This window comes from Belonocnema kinseyi, chromosome 9 (assembly GCF_010883055.1).
Source record: "Belonocnema kinseyi isolate 2016_QV_RU_SX_M_011 chromosome 9, B_treatae_v1, whole genome shotgun sequence".
In the NCBI taxonomy this organism is placed as follows: Eukaryota; Metazoa; Arthropoda; class Insecta; order Hymenoptera; family Cynipidae; genus Belonocnema; species Belonocnema kinseyi.
Window position 1 is genome coordinate 106,120,998 of NC_046665.1, and position 19,868 is coordinate 106,140,865.

At 23.7% G+C, this 19,868-nt stretch overlaps 2 protein-coding genes across 3 annotated transcripts in view; one reads left to right on the forward strand and one right to left on the reverse strand.

Moving 5' to 3' along the window:
• Positions 1-10,400, forward strand: part of LOC117179502 (DNA replication licensing factor Mcm5) — a 38,271-nt gene extending 27,871 nt beyond the window's left edge. The window contains exon 9 of the mRNA XM_033371369.1: positions 9,808-10,400. The gene's annotated coding sequence lies outside the window, so the exon portion shown is untranslated. The remainder of the gene's footprint in view (positions 1-9,807) is intronic.
• The window catches only part of LOC117179503 (1,5-anhydro-D-fructose reductase-like), a 23,341-nt gene that overhangs the window by 1,292 nt on the left and 2,181 nt on the right, over positions 1-19,868 (reverse strand). Inside the window, exons 1-6 of one of the 2 annotated variants that reach the window (XM_033371371.1) lie at positions 15,182-15,307; positions 14,965-15,085; positions 10,112-10,276; positions 9,810-10,016; positions 9,603-9,719; positions 4,170-4,564 (exon numbers count right to left, since the gene is read on the reverse strand). In XM_033371371.1, coding sequence (XP_033227262.1) covers positions 4,170-4,564; positions 9,603-9,719; positions 9,810-10,016; positions 10,112-10,276; positions 14,965-15,027 — 947 coding nt within the window. In that variant the 5' untranslated portion in view covers positions 15,028-15,085; positions 15,182-15,307. Of the gene's footprint in view, positions 1-4,169; positions 4,565-9,602; positions 9,720-9,809; positions 10,017-10,111; positions 10,277-14,964; positions 15,086-15,181; positions 15,308-19,868 lie in introns of those variants that run through there. The other variant, XM_033371370.1, reaches the window with a different exon arrangement.

Below are 19,868 nucleotides of genomic sequence, written 5' to 3' on the forward strand. Positions count from 1 at the left end.
TTTTATGTATAAAAAAAGTTGGAACGTTCAAAAAATGTCGAGGTTCAGAAAAAAGATCAAATAATTTTCAGTGAAGTTCCTACCAAAATGCAGTACCTAAACATTACTTTATTGTACTCTAATACATTTTCCAAAGTTTCAGCTCGATATTTTATTTATAAAAAAAGTTCTTAGGTTTAAAAAAACATTCAGTGAACTGAAAAAGTGAGGTCGGTAATATAGGTATTTAGCTGTGTCACATGCCCTTAAGTGTATATTTTTTATTTACAGAATTTTAAAATACGGTTTTAAAGACTTAAAAAATAATAAATTAGTGGAGTTTGAAATCGACAATTTTGGATACAAAATCTTTTTAGTTGATCAGAAGTGAATATAAATTATAATGATTTTTAAAATTTAATTTTACTTAAAGATTTGAAAAGATAATAATAATTGTTTTTACAAGACGATTCGGAATTGGTTCAAAATTTAAGAATTTACAGATTTTAACGTTAAAGATTAAATTATTTACATTAGAATTTGGAAATTCGTAGTGTAGTTAAACAAATGTAAACATTAAACGTTACAAATTGAATTGTTCTATTTGAAGAAATTTAATTTGCACGTAAAATTGTTAGATTTTGATGTATAATAAATATTCAAGAGTATTCAGAAAGTCTGAAAAGATTCAAAATTAATTACAAATTTGAAATTATTTCAAATAATTTAAACGAAGTATTTACGTATATCAACAAAATCCGGCTTTTCGTAACTAAGTTTCAGTGCAAATAGCCCACGGTCTGATTTAAAACAAAATATATATTTTTGCAGATTTCGAACGAAAAATGTAGAAGCTTTTTAAGAATTATGAAAGGCTTCAAAAGAATTAAAAACATTGTATTAAGATTCATAGGAAAATTGAAAATGACCTTTTCTTTTAAAAAATAATTTTAAGAAAATATTTTAAAAGATTTAAAAAGATTAAAGATTAAAAAGTCAAAAATATTTAAAATTTTATAGGATTAAAAAAAAATTAGGAAGAATTCAAATCTTTATAAAAGACGTTTAGAAGTTCTGAAAAAAATTCACCATTATTCAAAATTTTTATGAATGTCAAACAAAATGTAGATGTTTCAAGATTTTTAAATAAAATTTTGAAGCTTTCTATGGATTTTTAAACTATTTAAAATGAAAATAATTAAAATTTTGATTTAAGAAGTGTTCAGTTTATAGCAAAAATTTCATTATTCAATTTTTAATATTTCTAGCTTAAAATTGCTTTAACTGATTTGCAGGTCATTTTTTATTACTTTAAATGCAAAAATGTTTAGCTTTAGAGGTCGAATTTTTTAATTTCATTGACCGTGAAAAAAGTTTGCCAACCGGGAAATGACCGGGAATTTTTTTGTGATTAAAACGACTACCCTGTTTGAAAAATCCGATCCAAGTCAACATACTTCACAATTTAAAAGTTCCTCCTTTCAAATTTTCGAAGAGGAGATTTTTTTTCATTTTTCGTTGGGAATTCGCCTTTTTTTCTTGAAAACTCAACTGCTTGCGTTTAAAAGTTAAAATCTTTTATTAAAAATTAATTTTTTTGGAAGATTCCTCATTTTCCTATTGAAAATTCATTTCTTTTTAAAAATGTAAATTTAAGTATTTTTCTAAAAATCCTATTTTTTGTTGTTCAATAATTAGAGCTTAAACCTAAAATTCAACTATTCTATTTTTGGTCGAAATTGTATCTTTTTTGGATGAAAATTCAACTATTTGGTTGAAAATTCATGTAATTGATGGAAAATTAAACTTTAAGTTGAAAATTGTTCTTTTCTTGTTCAAAATTGAACAATTTGCATGTAAATTTTTCTTTTTCAATTAAACATTAATTTATTTCGTTGAAAATTTAGGTATTTTGTTAAAAATCAAATTTTCTGATAGAAAATAATTTTTTTTTAAAGTTAAACTCATTGTTAAAAAAGTCTTCTTTTTGGTGGAAAATTCAAGTATTCCAGTTAACAATTTTGATAATTTTAGTTGAAAATTCATCTTTCAGATTAAAAATAAATGTACTTGGTTAAAATATAAACTCTTTTGTAAAAAATAATAAACTATTCTACTTGAAGATTCATAATTTGAATTAAAAACTCATTTCTTTGGATGAAAAGCGACCTATTTTATTGTAAATTTATTTGTTTTTTGTTTGAAAATAATTTTTTTCCTAAACTGATGAAAATACTATTGCATAATTAAAGTTAGAAATTCATTTTTTGACTAAAAATTTAATTATTTAATTTTAGGTTGAAAAATAATTTTCTTTAGTTGAAAATTGGTCTTTTTTGGTTGAACGTTGATTTTTTTAACTTAAAACCTAATTGTTTATGTTTTGGTTGAAAATTGATCTTTTTTAGTAATTTTTTGTTTTCAAAATCCAACTATTTGGTTGAAAATTTGTCTCCTTTGATTGAAAATTTAACTATTTCGCTAAAATTCATTTATTTTGTTGGAAAATTAATCTTATTGATTAAAAATTCATCTTTTTGGTAAAAAAATAAAAGTATTTCAGTTTGATATTTATAATTTTAGTTGAAAATTGATCTTTTTGGTTTAAAATTCTACGATTCTAGTTAAAGATTTATAATTTTATGTGAAAATTCATTTATTCTGCAATTTGTTGCTCTGTTGTGTTAAAGAATGTTCAAAATTAACGTCATGATTTAAAAAAAATATTTGCGTTTATTGACAATTATAAATGTAACTTTTAGTTGATTGGTAAAATTGAAAAACTTGACCGAAAAAAAACGAGAAATGATCGGGAATTTGAAATCGTCCGCCGAATCGCCACCCTGGAAATTTTTACATAACTGAAAAAAACTGGAAATTTCAGGGAATTTTTTTTTTTAAGTCAGGGATTTTTTCTAGGGTGTGCTTAAATTTTTTAATGGTAATATTCAATTGAATAATAATGATTTTTTATTTGTAACAGTAGCTTTTTGTTACTGTATTGAACTATTTTGTTAAAAATTAGTTTTTTTCATATCATTTTTTTTAACTGAAAATTAAATTATTCTGTTTTTGGTTGAAAATTAGTCAGTTTTAGATTAAAATTCAAGTGTCTGGTTGAAATTTCATGTATTTTGTGAAAAATTTTAATCTTTGTTGGTTAAAATATCAACTAATACATTTTTTATTTGGAATTCGTCTTTTTTGAGTGAAGATTTCATTACTTGCTTATTGTTTTGTTAAAAATGAATTTTTCTTTGTTAAAGATTCATCATTTTAATTGAAAATTCATCTCCTTTATTGAGAAATGAGCTATTTTTTCAAAATCGGTTGTTACGTTGGCTGAAAATTAATTTTTTCACTGAAAGTGCAACTATTCCAATTGCAACTTGAACTGTTTTTTTAAATTTATTTTTTGCAGAAAATTTATTTTTTGACTGGAAATATAATTATTAAATTTGGTTAAAAAATTATCTATTTTTAGTTAAAAATATTTACTTTTTTGGTCGAAATTAATCTTCTGGGTTGAAAATTTAACTATTCCAGTTGAAGATTCATAATTTTTTAGTTTAAATTTAGTATCTTTTTGTTTGAAAATTCAATATATTTCGATTTTTAAGAATTGAGAGCATTTCATATTGAATTCAATATTGTGTCTTTATTAATTTTATTTAAAAGAACTTATTCGGCTATTTTCGTTAAAAATCGCCAGATTTCCCTTGTTTCTAGAGCATTATTTGTGTTCTTGAAGTACGAATTATTAAAAAATTAATCACTTCCTAATCACATTATTCAGTCTCAAATTTAAAGCCACAATTTTTGAGTACTTTTAAGTTTAAAATGAAAAAAAAAAAATTCAAAATGAATGTTGTTGAAGTTCAAAATTAATGTAAATTATAAACTTCTCTCATTTGAAAATAATCAAAATTCACAAGTTTAATAGTTCAGAAATAAATATTTTAAACTCAGATTGAGTATCCTTCAAGCCGAATGACTATTGTTAAAAAAATCTGTTTAAACTTTAAAAATTATTTTTAAATTGCAAAGAATATTTAAAAATCAGTCAAAATTATCTACACCATTTTCGTAAGTTTTTGTAAACTTATTTTTTAGAAACCCAATGCCATTTTAAAAGCCTTATAGTCGATCCGAGCCCTGAGAATAAACAAAAAAATGGTATAATATCTTACCCTTGGAAAAAAAGGAACGTAAAGATTCGCCCTTTACTGCCTCGGTCGAGATTATCGAGTCTTTGTAAATCTTCGTCTGTTAAGTTGAAATTAAATATATCAATGTTTGACTTGATTCTTTCGGGATTTGAACTTTTCGGTATGACGATAATGTCTTCTTGAACCAGGTGTCGAAGTAGCACTTGTGCAGGCGATTTTCTGTATTTATCGGCAATTTCTTTAACTAAAGGATGTCCCAAAAGATCGGGGAATTTCTCTGGACTGTAATTGTACTTTTGCTGAAAGTGCTCCTTTGCTCCGGGTGACCCTATCGGACTGTAGGCTGTTACTGCGATGTTATGAGATTTGCAGAATTCTCGTAAGGGTTTCTGTTGGTGGTACGCGTGCAATTCCACCTGAAAAATCAAAGTCCCGGGAAAAAATCGGGAAATAGCAGTGGATTTATTTTTTGATCGGGAATTTGACAAATTTTTAGAAAAAAAAGTCCAACTTTGATTTAAACGGTTTTTAAAAATGATTAGTTGAATTTGCATCTTTTTAAATTATGATATAATTCAGTTTAGAATGCTCAATTTCAAACTCTTTCACTATACAATTTTTTAATTTTTAAGCGAATCTTTTAATTTAAGGAAATTTTAAATGCAGTTTGAGAATTAAACATTTAAAAAGTGAATCATAATTAATTTTAGAAGAAGATTCGGAATCAGTTCACAATTTTAGAATTTCCAAATTTTAACGCCTGATTGAAATTTTTTAAACTATTTTCAATTTTAAAATGACTGGAACATAATATATTCATAATCAAGGGCTTTTATTAAATTTCAAATATGATTTTAGTCTAAAATATTCCATTTCAAAGTCTAAAATTAAAAAAAAAAAAAAAACAAGAAAAAGAAAAATGACGTAATATTTGGAAATATCTAACTATTTATTTAAAATCAGTAATTATGAATTAAATATTCAAAACTTTGAACATTACAATTTTATTTGTTCTGCTAATAAAATTTAATTTTTTAGTCAAATTGTTCAATTTTTATGTATAAGTAATACTTGAACAATTCAGAAATTCTTAGAAAAAATTCGAGTAAGTTGAAGAGAAAAATTCAAAATTAATTAAAAATTTAAAACGAAAATCTTGGTTCAATATTCACTTCCTTGGGAAATTAAAAATGATTTTAAGAGTATGCTTAAAAAGATTTGTAAAGATTTACAAAATCATCAAAAATGAATGTGAAAGTTCAATTTTTAATGTTTCTGGCCTAAAATTGTTTAAAATAATATAATTTTGAAAATGTTTAAATTCATTGATTAATTCTTAAATTTAGAGCGCTAAAAATGATAGCGTGTATTTATATTATTAGAACTGAATCTGAATCTTTGAAATCTAAAATTTATCAAAGTTTAACATTTTTAGTTTTTAAACTTCAATTTTAAAAGTTTAAAATTCCAGAGTTTCACTTAGAGTGCCTCAATTTGCAGTTCAGTTTTTATTACTTAAAATGGGAACATTTTTCGCTTTAGAGATTGATTTTTTTAAATTTCTCAGATTCTGAAAAACGTTTACAAATGGGGAAAAAACCATGAAATGACCTAGATTTTTTTTTTCATTAAACCAGCCACCCTGGTTGTTAGAATTTAAAAATTGTGTATGTCATTATTTCAGATTTGAAAATCTATCCCCTATTCCCATTTTTTCCGCTTGAATGTGAACTGAATTAATAAAACCCAATAAGAATATTCCAATCTTTTTGAATGATAATTCATCTTTTTTAGGTAAAGATTTAATCACTTGTTTAAAAGTTGCACTACGTCATTAAAAATTAATTTTATTGGTTGGAGATTTCACTATTTTGTTGAAAATTCGTTTTTTTGTGTTAAAAATTAAGTTTGTGTATAAATATTAAACTGTCCCATGTTCAGATGAAAATGTTGGTTTTTTTATTTGAAATTTCAACTATTTTGTTGAAAAAATATCTTGGTTTAAAATTCAACTCCTTGGATGAAAGTAAACTACTTTTTAAAAAAATTCTTTTTATTAGTTTAAAATTCATCTCTTTGATTGAAAACTCAACTATTTGGTTAAAAATACATTTTTTGGTTGAAAATTCATATTTTTAGGCTTCAAAATTACCTTTTTTTTGATAACTCGTTTTTTTTAGTTGAAATATCAATTGGTACGCTTTGTTGAGAATTGGTATTTTTCTTGAAAATTCACCTTTTTAGTTGAAAATTCAACTATTTTGTTCAAAAATAAACTATTTGGTTCAAAATGTAAGTATTTAGTTGAAAATAAGTCTTTCTTTTTTGTTTAAAATTAATCTTCTTACTTAAAAATTCAACTGCTTGGTTGAAAGTTTAACTATTTCGTTAAAAATTTAATTTATCAGGTGAAGATTCATTTCTTTGGTTTAAAATTGAACTATTTGGTAAAAAAATAACTTTTTTGTTTGGAAACTATTTTATTTTTCGTTTAGAATTTTTGGAAAAATGATCTTTTTAATTGAAAATTTAACCACGTGTTTGAAATTTGATCTACTTTACTTCCAATGAATTTTAAAGGTTGAAGATTTAACTATTTCGTTAAAAATTAGCCTTGATTCTTGTTGAAACTAATTCTCTTGGTTGAAAATTCAATTACTCAATTATTCGTCTGAAAAAGAACGTTTTCGTTAAGAACTTGTATTTTTAGGTTGAAAATTAAACTGTTTTGTTAAAAATTCATATTTTGGGTTTAAAATTCGATGTAATGTAAATTTTTGTTGTTGTTCAGAATTCATATTTTTCTCTTGAAAATGAATCTTTTAAGTTGAAAATTTAACTAGAAACTAAATAATTTAACTATCTCATTTTTGGTTGAAAATCTATGTTCTTTATTATTAAAATAATTTATGTTAAACTACTGTTTTTAAATTGAGTTTATTAGTCGAAGAGATGATTTTTTTTTCGGTTGAAAATTAAACTATAATTTAAAACTTACTTTTTTGTGGAAAATTCAACTTTTTACTAGACAGTTCAACGGTTTTTTTTTTAGAAAAATAGTCTTTTTGGATTGAAAATTCTATTATGTTTATAGAAAATTCAACTATTTGTTGGAAAATTCATATATTCAGGTTTTAGAGTCAACTATTGGCTAAAAAAATCGACTTTTAACTTGAAAACTTAATAATTTGATTAACATTTTTATTCTCTCTTGACTAAACAATCTTTTTTGGTTGAAATATCAACTATTACATTTTTCGTTAAGAATTCATATTTTTTTCACTTTATAATTAACTACTTGGTTTAAAGTCGAACTCCTTCGTTAAAAATTGAACTGTTTGGTTAAAAAAATCTGCTTTGTTTGAGTATTCAACTGTTTTGTTAAAAAATCATATTTTCTGGTCGAAATATCAATTATTGACTTGAAATCTTATGCGTTTAATATGGAATTCACTATAGTATCTAAACATCAATTTAATTTAAAGAATCATTTCATTCATTCAAAAAATCTTTTTTTTTATAAAAAATTAATATTTTGGTTTAAAAATTCATTTTTTGGTTAAAAATTTAATAAATAGGTTTTAAAGTTGAACTGCTTTCTTAAAAAATACAACATTTTTCTTTCTTTCTTAAAAGTTCAACTTTTGGTTGAGAATTTTTGAATTTTATTAAAAATTCGCCTTTTGGTAGTAAATTAATCTTTTTGTTTAAAAATGCATATTTTTAGATGAATGAACGTTCAACTTTTTGGTTTAGACTTCTTGAATTTTGTGGACTTTTTTTTGTACTAAATTAATTTTTTTGTTTAAAAAATCATCTTTTCTAGTTGAAAATTCAACTTTTTGGTTAAGAATTCTTAAATTTGATTGAAAATTTATCTTGTTTAGTAGTAAATTAATCTTTTTGTAAAAAATTTTTTTATTTGTAAATTCAACGTCTTGTTTGAGAATTCTTGAATTTAATTAAAATTCGTCGTTTGGTAATTAATAAACTTTTTTGTTGAAAAATTCATCTTTTTTTAGATAAAAATTCCAATTTTTGGTTGAGAATTTATGAATTTTATTAAAAATTCTTATTTTTTGGTAGTAAATTAATCTTATTGTTAAAAAAAAATTTAGTTGAAAATTCAACTTTTTGTTTGAAAATTCTTGAATTTAATTAAAATTCGACGTTTAGTAATTAATAAATTTTTTTGTTTAAAAATTCATCTTTTTTTAGATAAAAATTCCACTTTTTGGTTGAGAATTCTTGAATTTTATTAAAAATTCTTATTTTTTGGTAGTGAATTATTCTTATTGTTAAAGAAAAACTTTAGTTTGAAAATTCAACGTTTTGTTTGAGAATTCTTGAATTTGGTTAAAAAATCTTTTTTTTTTGGTAAGAAATTATTATTTTGATTTAAAAATTCATCTTGTTGGTTAAACATTTAATAAATAGGTTTTAGTTTGAACTGCTTTCTGAAAGATTAGAAAAATTTTCTTTCTGTAAATGTTCAACTTTTGGTTGAGAGTTCTTGAATTTTATTAACAATTCGCGTGTTGGTAGTAAATTAGTATTTTTTTTAAAAAGTCACCTTTTTAATTGAAAATTCAACTTTTTGGCTGAGAATTCTTTATTTTAATTGAAAATTCATCTTTTTTGGTAGTAAATTAATCTTTTTGGTCACAAATTTAAGAAATAGGGTTAAAAGTTGAACTGCTTTCTTAAAAAATAGAAAATTTTTCTTTATTCCTTAAAAATTCAACTTTTTGGTTAAGAATTCTTGAATTTGATTTAAAATTAAAAATTAAATCAAATTAAAATTAAAAACTTAAAATACTTGAAAATTTATTAATTTTTTTATTTGAAAATTCAGCTACTTGGTTAAAAGTTCATGTATTTTATTGAAAATTAGTTTTTTCGTGTTTAAAATTAATCTTCTTGTTTGAAAATTCAATTATACTTGGTTTGAAGTTAAAATACTTTTTAAAAATTAATTTTATTAGTCGAAGATATGGATAGTTTTTCGGTTAAAATTCATTCATTCACTAGGAAGTTGAAATGTTTTTTTAGAAAATACTTCGTTTTGAATTGAAAATTCTATTATGTTGATAGAAAATCCAACTATTTGGTGGAAAATTCATATCAGGTTTTAAAAAGTTAACTGTTTCGTTAAAAATTTGACTTTTAACTTGAAACCTCAATAATTTGAATAATATTTTTATTCTTTCTTGATTAAACAATCTTTTTTGGTTGAAATATCAACTATTCTATTTTTCGTTCAGAATTTATCTTTTTTTCACTTTAAATTTAACTACTTGGTTTAAAGTCGAACTCTTTCTTTGAAAATTCATTTGTATTGTTAAAGGTTCATTGTTTTAGTTGAAAATTCAACTATTTTTTTAAAAATTCAACTGTTTTTAGAGCATTATGGTCTGTTATTTGAAAATTCAAATGAAATAAAAAAAATCATACTTGCAAATTGCTCGGTTTGATGTTTGAGATATTAATAATCTCCAAAATTTGAGATTCATTGAAGTTACTCAATCCAATTGATTTCGCATATCCCTTCTCGACCAACTTTTCCATTTCCTACGAAAAAAGAAAACAATACCCAAAAAAATACTTGAGAATAAGATCTAGACTAGAAGATATAAAAATGGAAAATTATTGTTTGCAGACCTTCCAGACGGCGACTGGATTGCTAGACGTGTCTAACATAAAGTCACCACCATTTTCGTGGACCGCCGGGGACATATCCGTCTCATTAAGGAGAAAAGCAAAAGGCATGTGAATTAAATACATGTCCAGGTATTCTAGCCCGAGCTTTTCGAGGGACATTTTGGCGAATCTCTCCACATCGGATGGTCGATTTCCATAATTCGGCAACTGACAAATCATATGGTCCATTTGTATAAAATATTTCTCGGTTTTAACTTAACAATTATTTACAACTTGATGTTTTTTTTTTTTCACTTGCATACCTTAGAAGTTATGAAAAGATCTTCGCGTTTCCCTCCTCTCTCGAACCATTTTTTCAAACTTTTGCCAATCGCATCCTCGTTTTTATAATTGAAAGCTGTGTCTATGTGTCGGTATCCACTATTCAGGGCAGCCAGTACTGCTGCCTCCATTTCTTCCGGTTTTGCCTACGAGTTTTTTTTTTTTTTTAGAATTTTGGTTTGGTTTTAAATCGTTTGGTTTCTCCAAAAGAAGGGTATTGTAATCGTACGTATAAGGTCTTGTGAATAAATTCAATTTTTATGAAAAGGATCCTCTGGTGAGAAATTTTATCTGTATTATTTTTATGTAGGTTTCTCTGGGAAAGTTTTAGAAAATATGTTGAAACAAGGTGGCCAAGGAAAAGTCAGGAATTTGGAAAAAATTTCAAATGTTAGGATACTTTTTTTTATTATGTCACTTTATTACATAAAAAGATTTCCTTTCAATAAATTAACCCATGGGTTGATCACTATTTAATTCAAGTCTATAGCTATTTATGAACTTTCTTGAATTCTTTGGAAATATTTTAGGGCATTTTAAAAGTTTCATAAAAATGTTAATAGATCTCAAAGGATTTTTATTATTTGAGAGTATTTTTAAAAAATTTCAGGAATTTTCAAGAGCTGTAAAAAGTTTCAAGGTATTTCAAAGGATTTGAAATAATTCAGGTTCTCTTAAAAGCTTCCGAGAAATATCTAATAGATTTCAATAATTCGAAGGAATTTCAATAGATTTTCAAGATTTTTGGGTACCTCTAAACATTCAAGGAAATTTTCAAAAGCTAAAAAGATTTCAAGAGATTTAAAATTGTTTCAAACAGTTTAGGCTAATTTAAAAGATTCAAAGGAATTTAGAACAGATTTTACTAATTTTAAGGGATTAAAATTATATTATTTGAAAGATTATAGGGTATGCTTTAAAATCACAATGAATTCTAAAGAGCTTTAAAAAGTTTCAAGGGACTTAAAATGATTGCAAATGATTTGAAATATTTTCGGGTATTTTAAAAGATTCCGAAGATTTCTGAATAGATTTAAATAGTTTAAAGGAATTTCAAAGGACTCTTTAGAGTATTTTTGAAACACCAAAAGAATTTTCAAGAGCTTTAAAACGTTGCAAGGTGTTTTAAAAGATTTAGAATATCCGGATGACATGAAACGGTTTTATGGGATCTATAAGGTTTTCGGACATTTAAAAATATTCCAAAGCATTTTAAAGAGATTAATAATTGTCTTATTGAAATTATTTTAAGGGATTTAAGAAACTTTTCATGTGGTTGATATTTGTATGGGTTTCAAATAATTTATTTACAAGAATTAAGAGATTTGAGAGATTTCGGAACATTTGAAAAGGTTCCAAGACATTTTCAATAAGTTTCAATAATTTGAAGGGATTTCAAATTTTTTAAAATTTGATATTATGTTCTAAAATCCCAAGGACTTTTAAAGAGCTTTAAAAATTCCAAGGGATTTCATAATATTTTACAAGATTTGAAATATTTTAGGGTCTTTCATAGATTTTAATAATTGGATGTGATTCCAAAGGATTTGAATTACTAGGGTATTTTGAAAAATTCCAATTATTTGTCATGATCTTTTAAAAAATTCAAGGGGTTTTAAAGGGCCAAAGAATGGGAAATATTTTAGGCTATTTAAACAGATGCGAAGGACTTTTCAAATTATTTCAGTAATTTAATGGGATTTAAAATTTTGTATGGTATTTTGAAAGATTCAAAAAAATTTTAAGTGTATTTCAATAATTTGAAGGTATTTAAAAGAATTTTACAGATTTGATGTTTTATTTTAATTCCAAGAAGTTTTAAAGAGCTTTTCAAAATTTCAAGGAAGATTAATATACTTTAAAGAATTTGAAATATTTGAGGGTATTTTAACAGTTGGCAAGACATTTTTTATTCATTTCCTTAATTTAATGGAATTTGAACATTTTTATAATATTTAAAAATATTCCGAAAAATTTGCAATGGATTTTAATAATTTGAAAATATTTCAGAGAATTTCAGAGATTTGATTGTTTTTTTTTAATTCCAAGGAAGTTTAAGGAGCTTTACAAAATTTATATTTCAACAATTGGAAAGGATTTGAAATATTTAGGGTATTTTAAAAACTATCAAGAAATATTTAATTGATTTCAATAATTTGAAGGAATTTCAAAATATTTTTAAGATTTTAGAGTAGCTTTAAAAATTCCGGGAAATTTTCAAGAGCTTGAAAATGTTTCCAGGGATTTGAAAAGATTTTAAAAGATTTGAAATATTTTCGAGCAGTTAAACAGATCCATAGATTACAATAGTTTAAAGGGATTTTAAAGGGCTTTAGGGTATTTTTAAAACATCAAAGGCAATTTTTAAGAGATAGTCAAAGTAACGTTATTAGGGTAACCTTTTAGAATTTAGAGCATTTTTTTCTAATAATACACATAGTAACGTTTTTAGCGCATTTCCAGATGATGACTCCTTTTGGTAGAAAATGAATCTTTTATTTACAAATGTATGTTTTTAGTTGAAAATTCAACTTTCTTGTTGAGAATTCTTGAATTTGATTAAAAATTCGTCTTGTTTGGTGGTAAATTAATTTGAAAAAAATTGAGTTAAAAGTTCAACTTTTTGTTTCAGAATTCTTGAATTTAATTAAAAATTCCTTTTTTTGTAAAAAATTAATATTTTTGTTTAAAAAAACATCTTCTTGATTAAAAATTTAATAACTGGGTTTTAAAGTGTGTAAACTGCTTTTTTTTAAATTAACGTTTTTTTTTCTTTCTTATAAATTAAACTTTTTGGTTGAGAATTCTCGAATTTCATTAAAAATTAATCTTTTTAGCAGTAAATTAATCTTTTTGTTTAAAAAAATCTTCTAGTTGAAAATTGAACTTTTTGTTTGAGAATTCTTGAATTTGGTAGAAAAATCTTTTTTTTTTGGTAAAAAATTAATATTTTGGTTAAAAAGTTAATCTTTTTAGTTAAAAATTCAATAAATAGGTTTTAAGTTGAACTTTTACAGAAAATTTTTCTTTCTGTATAAGTTCAACTTTTGGTTGAGAATTCTGGAATTTTATTAAAAATTCCCCTTTTGGTAATAAATTGATCTTTTTGTTTAAAAATTAATCTTTTTTTCTTCAAAATTCAACTTTTTGGTTGAGCATTTTTTTATTTGATTGACAATTAATCTTTTTTTTATGGTAAATTAATTTTTTTTGGTTAACAATTTGATAACTAGATTTTAAAGTTGAATTTCTTTCTTAAAAATTAAAAATTATTCTTAAAAATTCTTAAAAGTTAGAAAATTTTTCTTTCTTAAAAATTCAACTTTTTGTTCGAGAATTCTTGAATTTTATTTAAAATTCGTCTTTTAGTGGTAAATTAATCTTTTTATTTAAAAAATCATCTTTTTTGTATGAAAATTCGGCCTTTTTTTGGAATTCTTCAAGTTGGTTCAAAATTATTTTTTTTTTTTTGTAAAAAATTAATATATTTTTTTTAATTCATCTTTTTGGTCATAAGTTTAATATCTAAGTTTTAAAGTTGAACTGTTTTCTTCAAAATTAGAAATTTTTTTCTTTGTTAAAAATTCAACTTTTTGGTTGAGAATTCTTGTATTTTATTAAAAATTCGCGTTTAGTAGTAAATTAATCTTTTTGTTTAAAAATTTATCTTTTTTTGTCGAAACTTCAACTTTTTGCTTGAGAATTCTTGAAGCTGGTTAGAAATTCTTTTTTTTTTTTTGTAAAAAATTAATATTTTTGTTTAAAAATTCATCTTTTTTAGTTGAAAATTTTTGGTTGAGAATTCAAAATTCTGGTTAAAAATTAATCTCTTAGGTTGTAAATTGAACTGTTTAGTTGAAATATCCTTTTTTTATTAAAAAATTACTTTGGTAATTGAAAATTTACTTATTACATTTTTGGACGGAAATGTTTTTTTTTTCAAAGTAAATATTCAACTATTTTGCTAAAAAAATTTTCTTGTGTTGAAAATTAATCTAGTTTAGTTGAAAAGTCAACTTTTGGGTTGAGAATCCTTGTATTTTACTGAAAATTCGTATTTTTTGGTATAAAATTAACTTTCTTATTAAAATTTTCTATTTTCTATTTGATAATTTAACTGTTTTGTATAGAAAATGCGTCATTTCGTTTGTAAAGTTCAATAATTTGGTAAAAATATCAACTATTTCGTAGAAAATTCGTTAAAAAAAATAATTTAACATTTTTTTAAATTAAAAGTTTTACTATTTCATTTTTGGTTAAAAATGTACCTTTCTTAGTTTAAAAATTCAATAATACCCGGATTAATTATCACATAAAATTAAATTAAGCACATTTCAACACTTATTCTGAAAATCACTTTTTTAATTTTAATTGTTGATTTATTACCGATATTTATAATTCACCACACGATCACGTAGACAATATATTTATATTGACAAGTTGACTCGCTAAAAACGCAAAAAACATTAGTACAAACGTAAAATCGGGTTTTACCTAAAGGCTACTTTACTTTCGGGGGCTCTGAGAATAATAAATAAAAAATGTTTAATAATTTAAATGAAAAATTCGTTTTATTCCACTGACCAAAGATTCTATATTGAGAAGGTTACAAGATGAGAATTTTGTTTTTGAAATATTAATGATCACGGAAAATGAAAAATTATGCAGGGAAAACCCGGGGAATTCTGAAAATAAATTTTTGCGACCACCCTGTTTTGAAAGCCTGAATACTTTTAAATTGAGAACTAATTTTGAAAGGGAGAGATAAAGATTCTAAAATTGTGGAAGTTTGGAGAACGTTTTATCACCAGGTTTTTTGAAATTGTTGATTCACCTGCCATGTTCCTAACCCCACGGTGGGCATTTCATGTCCAGACGACAATCTCAGAGTTTGCATGACCAATCCTCTCCTCTGCCTCGAAAAATGCTGGTAGCTCCTCGTTGTTAAAATCACGCTAAATGCGAGAGAGACGACTGTCTTATTTTTAGAGAAACCCAGTAGGAAAATGCTTTGCTAGTTTATTTTTAAACCGCAATGCGAATCTCCTTACCAATAAACGTAGTACTAGTTTTCCAGTCAGCCAATGAATTCGCGATACAATTTATTGCAAATAATAAAACGATACTGTTGCTTAAACGTTGAAAGATTGTAACGAGACTCTTTGCGAAAAGAGTTCACATCGATTTGACATTTTCAGATGGTACATGTACAGAGCAAGCAAGGTGGCTATAGGCAACAAAAATCGATACGAAAGTGCAGAATTGTTTTGCGAAGAAGTGCAAAAATAGGGAATGAAAATCAGTTTTAGGGAAAATTATATTCTGGATGGATTTAAAATACTTTTAGTGTCAGCTGGAGTTCAAATCTTGAAAACTGGGATCAGTGTTAAAACTGATCAGTGTTGGGTAAATTTTGGGGTAACTTTGTTATTTTTTTTTTAAACTTTTCTGTTGATAATTCATATTTTTGGTTTGAAAATACAACTTTTTCGTTTCAGAATGTATGTCTTTTGGTAAAAACACAACGAATTTTAAAAAAATACAAATTGGCTTGATTTCAAGTCAAAATCTATTTTGGTTGAAAATTAATTTTTTTTTGTGTTGCGAATTCATTTGCATTTTGTTGTTTTGTAGAAAATTTGACGTGGCTATAAAATGCAAGAATGCAATGGAAATTGGTTTTTTCTTGTTAAAAAATTAGACTTTTTTATTTTTAAATTTATCTCTTTTTATAAAAAAAATCTAATTTAATTTGGTTGAAAATTCAACTATTATTGGAGAGAATATTAATCTGATTCGGTTGACGATTTTACGACTTTGTTAAAAATCCGTATTTTTGTTGAATTCGACTGTGCTTGATTTCAAATAAAAATATTTTTGATTGACAAAATATCATAGAGTGGCCGCTGCAACGGGAATTTTTTGAGACCCGAAAAAGCCGAGAAATAAAGTGAATTTATTTTTTGACCTGGAAGTTTACAAGTATTTCTTTTTCAGTTATAATATCATTCAGTTTAAAATTCGTATTTCAAAAATCCATTACTATTTTAGATTTTTAATTTAAAGAATTTTAAAATACAGTCTTGAAGACTTGAATAAAAAATTAAAAACTGAAATGTTTTTCAATTATGCTATTATTTAGCTTGCAATGCGTTAAGTCAGAATTTTGTTGCTTTAAAAATTTTCCATTTATAATTTTTATTTATAAGCTTACATTTTTAATTTAAAGAATTTTTAAATTTTGTCTTAAAGACTTGAACAAAGAAAAAATAAAAGCCTTTGATGTTGAAAATTTTGGATAAAAAAATTTTTTTATTTAAGAAATAAATAAATTTTGTTTAAATTTATCTGCACTTTAAGTAATAAAAAGCGAACAAAAACGATTTGACAAAACGATTTTAAATCAGTTCAAAATTTAAGAATTTTCAGATTTTAACAATAAAACATAAACTGTTTCAATTTGAAAGGCTTAGTCATTAAACAAATGTGAACGTGTGATTGAAAGTTTATAAACTATTTTCAACTTAAAAATAACTTCATAATAATATATTTTTAATTAAAGAATTAAAAAAATTTAATATTTTTTCAGTCAAAAATATTCAATTTTTAACCCATTCAATTTGAAATTTTTTATTAAAAAAAGATGAATTATTAAATATTTAGCAATATTTTTATTTTTATTTAAGAAAAGTAAATTGAAACCAAACATTTAAAAGTAAAGAATCTTTAACTATTTGAAAAAATGCTTAATTTCTGAATTAAATTTTGATGTATAATTTACAAATTGACATTTGTAAAAAAAATTTTGAATAATTTTAAAAGATATTCAGGAGTTTTAAAAGATTAATAATAATCATGCAAATTTTATAAAATTTTCTAGAAACTCTTTTGAAAATTTTGTTTAAATCTTTGAAAAACTTTTTAAATATTCTCTTAAAATAATTTTTCATAATGAAAAGTTATTTTTAATTTTCATAGTATTCTTAAGAGAATATTTTTATTCTTTCGAAGCCTTTCGAAATTCTTGAAAAGAATCTATTTTTTTTTTAAATCTGCGAAAATGTACATTTTGTTTTATATTAGGCTATCATTTCAAGTTTTACATTAAGTTTGAATATTTTCAAAACGTCTAAATATCTCTTAAAATTACTCAAATTTCGCCTACAAATAATAAATGTTTAATTGTTATTTATACATCCAAATTGTAAAGAATTTTTCTAAAATTTGCAGGTTTTTCTGAAAATTGTAAAAAAAAATTCAATTAATTTTGACAGATATTCAGAAGTTCTGAAAAAATTTCCAAAATAATTTTAATTTTAAAACAAATTTAAAACAACTTCTAGATTTCTCAAGATTTTGAAATAAAATGTTGAGGCTTTCCAAGTATGTTTAAACTATTTAAAAAGAAAATAATTGAATTTCCAATTCAAGAAGTGTTCAGTAAAGTTTGTTTTCAATTTTTCAATATTTAATGTTTTTAGCTTAAAATTCCTTACAATTTTATATTTTCGAAAGTTTTATAGTTCATAGATTGATTTTTTAATTTAGAGCATTGGAAATAATAACGTGGATTTATATTTTTTTTTATTGAAAAATGTTAGTATCTTCAATTTTATACGCGTAAATTATTGAGAATTTGAATACAACATTTTTTAGTTAAAAACTTTTAAATTTCAATTTTAAAAGTTCAAAATTTAATATTTTCACTTTGAGTGCTTTCATTTGCAGCTCAGTTTTTATGACTTCAAGTGAAAAATTGTTTAGCTTTGGTGTTAAATTTTTTAAATTTCATTCACCGTGAAAAATGTTTGCGAACCGGAAAAAAACCGAGAAAAGACCGGGAATTTATTTCGTCGATTAAAACGGCCACCCTGTTATTTTATCAACTGCAAATAAAAGAATTCCTGATTTTAACGTTAAAACTTAAACTGTTTTAATTCGAAAGTCTTAGTCATTAAAAAACTGTAAACGTCAGATTAAAATTTTATAAACTATTTTCAACTTAAAAATAACATAATAATATATTCGTAATTAAAGGCTTGCATTCAATTAAAAATATTGTTTTATATAGTCTAAAATATTCAATTTTTACCCCATTTAATATTAAATTTTTTACTTAAGAAAAATAATTATTTCATATTCAGCAATATTTGACTGTTCATTTAAGATGAATAAATTGAAACCAAAATTTAAAAATCAAACAATTTACAAATTAATTGTTTGACATAGAAAGCCTTGAATCGAGACATTATTTTAAGAGAATATTACTTTTTTTTTAAGATTTTCAAAGTTGGCAAAAAAGAATCCGAAAGATTTTATTGAAGGAAATGTCTTAAAATTTGCAGGATTTTCTATAAATTTTAGAAAAAAATCGATTCATTTTAAAATATATTTAGAAGTTCTGTAAAAACTTCTAAAATAATTTTAAATCACAAAAATTTTCAAGTGATTCTAGTTTTCTCAAGATTTTGAAATAAAATTTTGAAGCTTGTCAAGTATTTTTAAACAATTTAATTTGGAAATAATTGAACTTCTAATTTAAGAAGTGCTCAGTTTAAAAAAAAAACTTGAAATGTTTTAATTATAAATGTTTCTAGCTTAAAATTTCTTAAAATAATATAATTTTGAAAATTTTATAATTCATTGATTGATTCTTTAATTTGGAACATGGAAAACAACAACGCGAATTTATATTTTTGGAAAAGAATCTGAACCTTTGAACTCTACAATTGATAAAAGTTCTAAATTTTGCAGTTTATCTGCCATTTGAAAATTTTTAAAAATGGTTAATACCTTCTATTTTTACATGTAAATTATTGAGTATTTATATACTTTTTAATTGCTTTAATTTGTAGTTTACTTTTTATTACTTCCAATGGACAAATGTTTAGCTTCAGAGTTTACATTTTTTTTATCTTATTGGCCGTGAAAAAGATTTGTGAAACAAGAAATGATCGTGCATTTTTTTTCTCGACAAAAACGGCCACTCTTGTATCAACTATTATATTTTTTGTTGACAAACTATTTTCTTTGTGTAAAAAGTATTTCCTTGTTAAAAATTCATACTTATTTCGGTTCAAAAATTGTTTATTTTCTTACTCAAATCTAATTTTGGTTGAAAATTGAACTATTTTGGTAGAAAATTACTCTGATTTAGTTTACGATTCAACTAATTTGTTGAAAATTCGCCTTCTAGTTGAATTCAACTGTGCTTGATTTCAAATTAAAATCTTTTTTGCTTGAAACAATATGAACTATTATATTTCTCGTTAAAAATCCATCTATTTTGGTTGAAAATTCGCGCATTTCGTTAAAAATTCAACTATTTTATTTTGCTGAAAATGAACTTGTTTGTTATAAATTTATCCCGTTTGTTAAATTTTCGACATTTTGGTTTGAAAATGGTAAAAATCCAACTACATATTTGGTTGAAAATTAATATTTTCGGTATGAAAATTCATGTAAATTATTAAAAATTGAACTATTTTGGTAGGTTGAAAATTAACTTTTTTTGTTTGGAGATTTAACTTTTTTGTTTGAAAATGGTTAGAAAAATCAAATACATATTGGGTTGAAAATTTTCATTTGTGTTTAAAATTCATGTATTTTTTTTTTATAAATTTAACTACTTTCTTAGAAAATCAAAATTTGGTTGAAAATTAACTTTTTTGTTGAAAATTAATATTTTTGGTGTGGAAATTCATGTATTTGGTTAAAAATGGAACTATTGTGGTAGAA